Below are 11372 nucleotides of genomic sequence, written 5' to 3'. Positions count from 1 at the left end.
TTTAGATTTTACCCTTTTGTCAAGCGGAACCAAAAAAACCGGCTTTTGTTTTCACAGGGACCGTTAACAGCAGATATGGCAACCTGCACGCGGAATGTTTGGAAAGGTCAGTTTTTGCTATTTTTTATTTCCTGACTTATTTAGGGCATGTTCCAGGTTTATAATGTTTAGTATTGTTTTTTGGGTTTATCATTTGGGTCGTGAGGACGTTGAGGTCTTCAAACCGTCCGGTTCTGTTTTCCGATCTAGAAATACATCCGAGATTGGACCTCTAATGTTAGCAGATTGATGCCCGCTGCCTTAATTTGTTGTCCCATTCACTTTTCTATGTAACAACGTCTTGTATGAGCTGCTAAATAATTTAACATTATTAAAATTTCTCTGACGTCACAGTGCTTAAATACAGTTTCTCCTCATTGTTACCAGCGGCGGTCCTCGCCTGTTCGGTGCCCTGGGCGAAAAACATTCAGAGCCCCTGTTGCTGCTTTTTCAACCAACCGTGACATTTTACTTAAATTTCCAATTGCCACTCAGACACAATTCTCTATTTAAAAGGCTATAAGATTGTTACTAAATAAAAGTATAGTGATTACAGCAGGCTAGCATAACTTTCCGAACTCATGTGAAGTTATACTGCCATAGCAAACAGCTGTAAACTAATACAAAAACAAACAGGCCTACATTTATTTCCAATTTGTGAAATATTAAGATTAGGGGATGAAGCAAAACCCCTTCCAATTAATGGCTATTTACAATACATACACATCACAATATTTTGTGCTGAAAACCAAATAAAACATCCCAAGCAGCTAAATGAAAGCAAAAAAGTTCACATAACCTCTATCAGAAACTCCTACTGATAGTTATGATGATTTTATTTTTGGGCGTTCATTAATTTTTTTGAGCTGTTCTTTTTCCAAGGGGAAGATATTACAGCTTAGAAACAGTTTAAAATTCAACATTTGCTTGAGTACTTTTCATTTTATTGTTAATTTTCTCTCACTCATAGGGTTTTAATTGTTTATGCGCAACATATTTAAGGTGCACTGCCTTACATTATTCTCCAATGTTTTGTTTAACCATCTTTACCTTTAATTACAACACCCATTTGGTGTGGCATTGTTTTGATGAGCTTCTTCAATGTGAAAAAAGTTATTTCCATCCAGTGCGGCATTAATTTTTTTCGCCAATGTCTTGTATTAATGATGATGGAGCGTTCGACCATTGCTGATCAGTTTTTAATAAAGCGTTGGACTATTATTAACCCAGTTTTCTCTGCTTGATGTCACTGAGTTTACTACTCTTCAACAGGCTAATATCTTTTCCACGACCATCTGGGCCCCGTTTCAGAAAGCAGAATTTACGAACTCTGAGTAGAAAGTAGATACTCTGAGTAAACCTTCCTTGCTCTGTGATACTCAAAGTTTTCGGTTTCAGAACAGGAGAAATCCACTGGGTATGTCAAGATAGCTCTGAGTTAAATGTGAACGCGACTATAGAAAAGCCCTCAACAGTGTAACTAGATGTAACTAGATTCACCATGGCAACGGGAGCAAAAAAAACAAAGCCTGAAAGTCTGCACTAATGGAATTAGAAATTTTAATGTCGGCATAGGAGAATATCAAAACATATTTGTAAAAACATGCATTAAAAAAAGCAGCAATACTGTTGCTGATGAAAACTAGTGAGAGTTAGTGTGGCACAGACCAAGTCAGTGTGTGAGTGTGTAATATTCTTGACGTGACTCAACCTTAACAAGGAATTGAATTGGATTAAATCAGGATGAAACACGTTCTGCTTCACCTGTTTTATGTTTTTCTCTCTTGCTCAGTTTTGTCAGGATGTCAGAAGCAGCTGCTGAGCGCCAGCGGTCCCTCGTACTCAGCCGTATCTCAGGTGGCACCGAGGACGCTACCCATCCGGACCTACGCAGCTGTCAGGTGAGTTAGCATCTCTGCTGTGAAACCTCAGCTTCGTCCTGCTGGGTTTCAAATACCCAGCAGGTAATAGAATAAAACAATTTGAAAAAAGGAGTACATTTACACCAAGCAACTCAGATGTTTTGAGACAATTTAATAGAAAAACGCAGAAATTTCTGAGTAGAAAAAGTAAAACATTTTCAAGAAAAAACTTTGAAGTTTTGAGATTAATCTAAGAAATTGAAAAAGATTGAAAATTTGTGAGAAAAATTTAGAAGTGTCTAGATTAATGTCAGGATTCTTCTAGATAAAAAGTTTTTGCATGAGATTAATATAAAAATCTCATATTTTTTTCTCAAAAATCATTTACTTTATGAGGTCAGAAATTAATTAATTTTCTTTAGAAATCTTCTGCGATTAATCTCAAAATTTAGAATGTTTTTCCTGCACATTTTCAACTTTTCAGATTTTTTTTTGACAAAAACATGGACATTTTCAAGGTTGAAAGTCTTTGTTGGCAGAAATTTACTCCTTTTTTTTCTTTGTGTAAAATCGTCCTAACCTTTCACCGTACTTATCGATCGGCAGGGCCCTGAAGAAGGACAAAAAGGAGGAGGAGAAGAAGAAGGAGAAGAAAGAGAAGCGAGTCATCGATGACAAAGACAGGCCCAAGCCTTTTGGGAAAACCGCCTGGGTCCCTGTGGATGACGTCTATGTTAAGCAGTTCTATGCCAGAGTCGTCCACAGCGCCGCAGACGGCATCAGCATGCTGAAGAGGTTCCAGAAGCTGGACTTCACGCCCGCTGATCAGCCCGTCTACGTCGACCTGAAGCTGGACATGAAGCTGGAGAAAAAGGTAACGCTCCATCTAATCAGCGAGCGAACCTCACAGCAACAGCACATCGAGACGTTTTTACAATGTGAAGGAAATAAATCTGAGATTTTTTTTAATCATAAGAGTACATTTATAATATTATAAGAATATAGTGGTGCAAATAACGTTTTAATATTACCAGAATAAAATCATAATATTATTAGAATGAACAATAATTTTTTTTGCTGGATGATAAATTGTCCCAGAAATCATTGCGATAAACAATAATATTGTCGTTTTAAGACTATTTTCAAGTAAAGTATTGATAATGTCAAAATATTGAAAGTTTGCTTTCTCAAACTTAAATTTTGAGAACCTTTAACATTGAAACTGGAAAATATGGCTGAAGAATGCATCACGATATAAATGTTTCATCCATCCATCCATTTTCTATTCACCCTTTGTCCCTAATGGGGTCGGGAGGGTTGCTGGTGCCAATCCCCAGCTAACATTCCGGGCGAGAGGCGGGGGTCACCCTGGACAGGTCGCCAGTCTGTCGCAGATAAATATTTCATATGAGTTGATATTGATAGTTTTTGATCATTTTTTTTTTGTTTTAAATATCTGAAATACCGCCAAACTGGTGGCGTGACCTTTCCTGTTTTATCCACTTTATTTTTAAGCAGTTATGAGACAAGGAGGGGGAACTTGGAACTGCTGCTGTGCCAGTTACTCAACAGTTTGTTGCTAGGCAACCAAAAAGCGAGAGAGCTGGTTGATTAGTTAAAGCCTTTCCTCTGTCCACATCCCCCAGAATGCTTTGCGGTTCATGTATATTGAATGTTGCATCAGACATATCTATCTATTAATATTGATCGCAGTAAAACACAACCACCAAAAACAATAAAGCAAACGGGAGTAAAAACAAAACGCAACCCAAACCGTAAATAAAATGGATTATACCGATACTCTTCACTGCAGCGTTGGACATTTTGGGTTTTTAAGCTTCAGATGCAGGAATCAGTTCTGTAGAAATCCCTTCTTCCTGTTTACCAAACACAGTCCTGTTGGACCTTCTGGTTCTGATGGAGAACCCTGGCCCGTTCTGATCAGTTAAATCCACATTTAACCAGTTACTCTTGGCAGGTTTGCTTGGATTCGTTTCCTCCTTTTGCTTTTGCTGTCGCACTTGACTGGCGCTGATCTGAGTCGTCCAGATGATGCATCAATCACTGCGGAGCGGTGCGGTTGCTGGAAACGCTCAGAAGTTTGTTTCCTCCGGTCCGCGGAGACCGGCTTCCTCTCATCCGTTTCCACAGATCTAATGTTCCCATACATAATGTATCACTCTGGAGACATGAAGGTTTAATTTCTGCCACTTCCCCTTCCATTTATCTTTTATCTTTCTGCAGCTTGCTGAAGAACAACTAAACAATGTTTCCTTCTTTTGTCTCTCCTTAGAAAAAAGTCGACCCCTTCGTCAGCACCGTGCGTCTGCCACATCCCTTCAAGACAGAGACGAACAAAGTTTTGGTTTTCACTGAGGTAAAAACTTTAATGACTTTAATGCTTGTTCTTACAGAGGAACATTAGGTACCCTGAAAAAAACCTTTTTTTCTCAGAATGCTGACTTTAATTGCAAAATTGCGTTTTTAACATCTAAATTTAATCTCAGAAACTTTTTTTCTCCTTAAGATTTTAACTTTTTTTTTTTATGTTTATGACTTTGATCTCAGAATTATAACTTTTATTCTCTAAAAATAAAAATTCTCTATGAATTTTTATTTGTTTCTCAGAATTGCCTGAATTATGACTTTTTCAGAATTAGATTTTTTTTTTCTCAGAATTTTGACCTTAATTTCAGATTTCTGTTTTTTTTTCAAATTTCTATCTATTTTCTCATAATTATTACTTCTTTTCCAGAGAATTAAGATTTTCATCTCAGATTTATGAATTTATTATCAGAATTTTTACTTTTTCAGAATTATGATTTTTCATCAGAATTTTAAAGTCTGAATTCTGAGAAAAAAAAGTCTGGATAAATATTTTTCTGTGTTTTCTGCTGTGTCTTCTAGAGCTTTGCTTAGTCTTTTCTTTCTTTTTTTTTAACAGGCGTTCATATGTTCTAATGATTAATAGTTAAAATTTTCTGTAAGCAGAAAATGTTTGATTTGACTTGTGGCTGATATTTTATATTACGGGTCATAAATTGCACAAACACGTTAACCACCTAAATAAATGAGCTCCGATTGATTTTCTAAAATGTCTCTCTTGTCTGTTTCTGCAGGATTCTGGTCAGGCTAAAGTTGCTAAGGAGAACGGAGCAGCTGTTGTTGGAGGAGCAGAGCTCATTCAGCCAGTGGGTTGTTTAGTTTTCTCTGCACACATCTGTAAAGAACAGTTTTAGTTTTTACTCCTGAGCAGCTCTCAGTTTGTAAAGAGTAACAGTACACAGTAAATCTTGTTTTCAGATTCTGGACGATGAGATTTCAGCCGACTTCTACGTTGCAGTTCCTGACATTCTAACGAAGATTTTACCTCTGAAAAACAAGCTGAGGAAGAAGTTTCCAAAGAGCAAACGAGGTAAAGTGAGAGTTCAGCTCTTTCATTTGATGGTCTGTTGCATCAGAGCAATGCAACGAATGCAAAGGCTCCTCAAAATGCAGTCGCAGTTGTTTTGTCTTTTCAGCTTTGAAAGCTTAGAAAGCGTTTCAGATTTTTATTCACTTTGGAGAAATTCTTAGGCTTTAAACTTGATCTAAAAAAATCTAATACTTGAAATGTTTAAAGATAAACAATTTATTCTTAGCGTTAATCTAAGCAAATTTTTTTAATATATGTTTTTGTATTTATTGTATCAATGCTTCAATTTCTGCTGTCATTAAAGGTTAATAGAAACTCCAGAAAGTGGATTGAGTTATATCTATAGTTGGGCAATTATTGTCTCGTTTATCATTTATTGTGATAAACTTCTTATCGTAATAAGAATTTTAATTTATCATTCTTATGATAAATTCCATTTACTGATGTTTAAAACCCTCTAAAATGTTTGTTGGGATTGTTAATTTTACTATTTTCCTCACTGTTTGTTCAATAAGAGTATCAATAGATATTAATACATTTGCTAAATTAACCCTTTTCAGCTGAGTCCTTGATGAGAGGAGAGATTTTCTCCTGTTGTTTGTTGACATATTTTGTGGCAAAAATTTTATTTTGTTGGTTTGTCACCAACAAACAGTTAAAAACCTGAAATTTACTTGCATTGTAAAAAAAATCAGGTTAAACTTTTCCTGTTTAGATCTGTTGGAAATAACTAAATCTTTCTCCTAAATGTTCAGGACGATGACGGATATTCACTCGGAAAAGCCGAAATGACGATTCAATCACTTTGTAAGCATCTGATTGGTTAATTTGCAACATTTCAGTTAAAATTAGCCACATCTGGGTGCATTTTACAGAAAAACCCTCAAACAAAAAACTTTCTTCTGGTAAATTATGGGAGAAATGAAAATAAATCAAGATACCAGAAGGAGAATTAATTATTGAAGGAAAATCTCAAAACAGCAGCCAAGGAGTTGAACTCCATTGTGAGATATTTTGAAAGAAAACTCAGAACATTTTTTATACTTTAAAAAGTAATTTTCATAAATCCTTACAAATTATTCTAAATATTTAGCAAATAGAAAATAGGAAAAGTTTAGTCTGATTTAATGTCTTAGAGAAAAAAAAGTTGTATTTTTATAAATAAAAATTATAAATATCTGGTTCCAACTTCAGATCCAGATGCTTGAATTATAATATATTTTTTTGTATTTTTCATGTCTACAAAAATGTTTGTGTTTAACTGCAGGTAGCGTCACCAATAATATTTCCCAGGCGTTGGAGTTGTTTAAAATGGGTCATGAGTACCTGGTGGAGAGCGACTGCTTCGTTAGGACCCAGATAGCCACGGTACGTCCAACATGGCTGCCGCAGAACGTGTTGCTATGGTAACTGATAACAAACTGAACAAAACCAAGCAAGCACCAGAAATTAAGATTTTTGTCATTTTCCATGCCTACATAAGTACGGCATTTGCTAAAAATGCCGTACTTATGTAGGCAGAACTTTAGGGCCGAAAGTTAAAAATTAAATTAAAGGTTTTTCTTGTTTCCACCTTTGTGTAGCTTGATATGCCCAGTGAGCAAATCTTGGCCAACCTGCAGGCGATCGTGACTGATGTCTGTTCACACCGACCGGCCAGCCTCGGTATGTTCTCCAGAACCAACAAATAAATCTCACACTTCCCGTTTAGAAGAAGGTTTGTAGAGGGAAACATATTGAATTTCAGCAGCTTCAACCTTCAGGTGGGCTTTAAATGTCAGATTTACAGACAGGAACGTGACATTCAACAGCCAGCAAGACTTTGTGTTTCTCTGCAAATAATTTCAGTCAGGTGTAGGGCTTTCATAAAAAAATAAAAAAAAATTGCATAATAAATAAAACAGGCTCAATAATTTCCATTTGCATTATTTATCATTTTTCTCTTCTCTCTCTTTCTACCAAAAGCTGGATGATAAATATCTTCAGTCTGATGCTTTGGTCACAACTGAAGGTTATTTTAAAGAAAAAATTTGTTTACAGAGACTTCATAATTAATTTTATTTATTTTGTAAATTTAAAATGTCTCCAGTATTAAATGCTGATTAGAATTTAATGTTTATTGATCTTTGGGAATGTGTTTTTGCATTATTATGCCATTATCATTGTATTTTTTTGAAAAATGATTTCAAAACAACAATATTATCATTTATCGATAACTGCTGGGACAATTGATCGTCCAGCAATTTGTTATCATAAGAGGCCTGGATATGTGGGAGTTTTTAGAGAGAGAATGAAATCTGCTAAAATTTAATCTGCATGCAGTCTAATTCATAATTTATGGAAAGATTGCAGTTTAAAGTTTGGCATAAAGAAAAAGCCTTAAATGGTGCTCATATTAAAAGATAAAGTCTAAATATTTGTCATGTTTACTTCTGGGAAATAGTTTCTTTAAATTCAGGCATTTCCCTGGTTTCTGGGGTTTTTCTGATGTCTCTATTTACCCTGGCTATTAAGATTTGTAGTATAATCTTCAGTTGATGGCTCCTCATTACAGCAAGAGGCTGAAATGGTGTATAAACTAATTTAATTAAAGATTATCTGTACAAATTGTCACCAACATTTGTGCCTCTGCTGAGCTTTCAGAAACACAGAGGAGGTTTTCATGTCATTAAACCCTCGAGTCTGCACATAAAAACCGTCTGATGTTCAGGATTTTTACTCTTTATTAAAAGTCAATCAAGATATTTTCATATTTACTCGTGCATCGAACCTGCTGTGTTAGGACCATCCATTCGTCCGTCCATCCGTTTTCTAACACCCTGGACAGGTCACCAGTCTGTTGCAGTTGTTAGAACTAATATTCAACAAATACATTAAGAATTTTTTTTTTATACATTTACAAAATGTTACATCTTAAGCATTTATTCAACATTGGAAGACATTATTTCACACAACTTTCTTTGAAGCGACAGAATCCCTGTTTTATCCATTAAACCTGAAATTAAATTTTTTGGTAGGATAATCTTCGGCACTGGGTCATTTCCTTTTCAAAATGATCATTAAAAAGGCAAAATATCAACAAGAACAAAAGAATTATACACCATTAAACAGTTTAAGAAAAAGTTTCCAACCTCACTTCATTTCCTCAATAACAAAATAATGAATGAAGCCCAAACTAACAAGATAATTTGTTAAATAACGTTGAATCCGTAGGTGATTTAATCAATCAAAAACATTAAAACGGTTTTAATATATCCAGTTTAATTGAAAAATACTTTATTTTCAGTCAAGTTATTTTACTAAACACGAGTTTTCTCTTCTATCATCTGGATCAAAGGTCTTTTCATATCATGAAGAGCTACATTTTTATGATGAATATTAAGAAAAAAAAAACGCATACAATTTTATTATTTTGTAGACAGTTATTAATGAACTACAACTAAACAGGAACCTTTCAGGTTGCTGAATAGAAAAATAGAAGCTGAAAGTGAAACAGCGAGGTGTTCATTCATACAGAAGCACCGTCTGTAGTTGCTGTGGAGGGAAAGTTAAAACTTCGCTCCATGAAGCGTAGTAACCCTCAAAAATCCTAAATTTGTCCCCCATCATGCTACAGTTTTTTCCTGTTATTGCATCCTTCGTAGCACGCGCTGTACCGTAAATAAGCTCGGCTAAATGAAGCGCTGTTAAAGTGAAACTTAAGGAAGGTGCCGAAATTTCCGCATAAGGTGCGTTTTCCGTCCCACATCGGACTCTGTTTGGACCGTTACTCTTTGCTCTTACGTTATGACTCAACCATCTTGTATTTACGGCTCCGCTTAAAATGACCAGCTGCGCCCTCTGCTGGATGGCGACCAAACTGCAACACTAGCAGACTGTCTAAGCGGGTATTATTAGCTAATTGATTGGAACAAATTTTAATCTTAAACTATTAATAGACAATTAATTGTAATTAATCGAGAGCATGTTCGTCGATATTTGAGTTTGTGCCAGAGACAGGGTCGAGAGGACTCTTCCGGTTTAATTACCATTTCTTTCTTCTGTATTTACTTTAATGTGTTTCAAGAGTCGTTTGGAGCCGAGCTGATGGCTTCTGAGTGGGCGGAAACAAGAGGGAGCTTCACGGATGAACACTTAAAACAAAGAAAACGAGCGTGGAAATGTAGCGTGTGGGTGATATGAAGTAAAATAAAACCCGGGGGATTATGGGAATTAATTTTAAAAAAGCACAACACTGAAAATGCTAATGAGTAGACAACAGGAAACACGATGCTGAGAGGACTGTTAGTCTGGAAGATAAAAGTAAAATCAAAGCAACAGAAAGCAGGAGGAGATGGAAAAACTCAGTCAGATTCTTTATATTGTGTTAATGATTGTTTTATGATTTAGAGACGCTCTAATGTTCTGAAGAACTTCCCACAGATTATTTTATACATTAATGTCACAGTAGAGTCCAGACCTGAAGTTTGGTTGGGGGCGGAGAGTTTTTTATTTTTACTTTCTTTTTTTACATTGTTTGTACAAGTTATTGAAAGATTTGAAAAATACTTGCATTTCAGCTAGGTGTTTTTAAGATTTCAAGCTGCACAGTTTTGTAATAAAATTTGACCTAAGATTTGATTTAAATCCTAAATTAGAAAGATTTTATTTACATTTTAAACCTAATATTTTCATACACCTAATAAAAAGACAAAAACATTTTTTCTTCTCACTATCCAAAGATAAGTCAGAATAAACTCTTCTTGTTTTTGGTTAGTTTTAAATGACCAAAATTATTTCTTTTTGTTAAATGATGAACATTTTCTTTTTCAGATTTATATTTTTGTTTTTCTTTCTTTATATATTGCATCTAAGCATTTAATTTTCAGGAGGAAAGTCATTTAGCATGATTTTCTTTTATTGTTACCGTGAAATTGATATTGATTATTCCTAATGTCTCAATGATTTATTGATCTCTGTAATGGAAATAAAAGTTAGCTTATACTTGAAATGAGGCAAAACTAACTTATAAGGAACGTTTCTGGAAGAATTAGGAGCTTGTTTTGTTCATTTTTACCTGCAATTGATGAAAAAGTACTCCCCTTGTTATTAGTAAAATAATCTTCCAGTGGAACGAGTACTTTCCCCCAAATATTAAGGAATTATTTACATAAAACAAGCTTCTAATTCTTGCAAATAAAGTTACTTATAAGTTAGTTTTGTCTTATTTAAAGTTATTTGCACTAGAAACTAGACCAAAAATGCTTGGTAGGGTTTTGTGTTTTTGCAGTGTAAACGTTTAGGCTGATTTATTTTTCTTTTCTCTGGTCAGGACCGTTTGTTGAGCGGGCCATCATGTCCAGTCAGACCAGCGAAGCCGTCTGGTTCCGGCCCGAAAGTGTTTTACCTGAAGCAGCTCAGACGGACGAGCAATGACTTCCCTATCAGATTATAAATAATGACCATACTGAATAAAGATTTTGTTTTTCTGGTTTTCCTGAGATGTTTTTTTTTTCTTTTTATGTTGTTGTTTTAAGGAAGCCCCAGTAAATTAAAGTCAGAACCAAAGTACCAGGACAGGAGGGAGAATTGAATTAACTTTTAAACAAAAAGGACAAACAGGATGAAACTATTCAGTTCTTTCATTTTCCTGACATGCTACATTACTAATCAAAACTTTCCACAGTTCTCCAGTTAAAGTCACAAACTTTAAGGAGTTTATTTTGATATTTTCTAATATCTGATTTCTGCATGTCTCATTTGAAATTCAGTTTGAAATTTCACCAAATTAATGGAGCATTCTTTATGTTTTAAAGGAAATTGTTGGAAAATAATTTAGCTCCTATTTAAAACATTAATGTATTTTTTATATATATAAATCTTTCTTCTGCATCCTGAAAATTTATGATATAGCTGACTAAGGACTTTAAATGTGACACAAGTCACCCTGCTGTAAAAATAAAATGTTTTTCCTAATCCACATATAATCCTGATGTATTAAAGCTCTAAACTATTTAATTTTAGATACATTTTTAAAATTAAATCTACAGTGCAAAGTTTAAAAATAATGACAGTCT

At 34.7% G+C, this 11372-nt stretch overlaps 1 protein-coding gene across 1 annotated transcript; it reads left to right on the top strand.

Annotated features, from left to right (window-relative positions):
* Positions 1 to 19: 19 nt before the first annotated feature.
* Positions 20 to 10789, top strand: mrpl1 (mitochondrial ribosomal protein L1). The gene is made up of 9 exons (XM_044112447.1): positions 20 to 106; positions 1832 to 1940; positions 2508 to 2775; positions 4195 to 4278; positions 5021 to 5092; positions 5205 to 5316; positions 6584 to 6684; positions 6900 to 6981; positions 10628 to 10789. Exons 1-9 carry the CDS (start codon positions 76 to 78, stop codon positions 10729 to 10731), a joined length of 963 nt encoding a protein of 320 aa, XP_043968382.1. The 5' UTR covers positions 20 to 75; the 3' UTR covers positions 10732 to 10789.
* Positions 10790 to 11372: the final 583 nt, after the last annotated feature.

Source organism: Gambusia affinis, linkage group LG03 (assembly GCF_019740435.1).
Source record: "Gambusia affinis linkage group LG03, SWU_Gaff_1.0, whole genome shotgun sequence".
In the NCBI taxonomy this organism is placed as follows: Eukaryota; Metazoa; Chordata; class Actinopteri; order Cyprinodontiformes; family Poeciliidae; genus Gambusia; species Gambusia affinis.
This window is presented reverse-complemented; position numbering and strand designations above follow the sequence as displayed.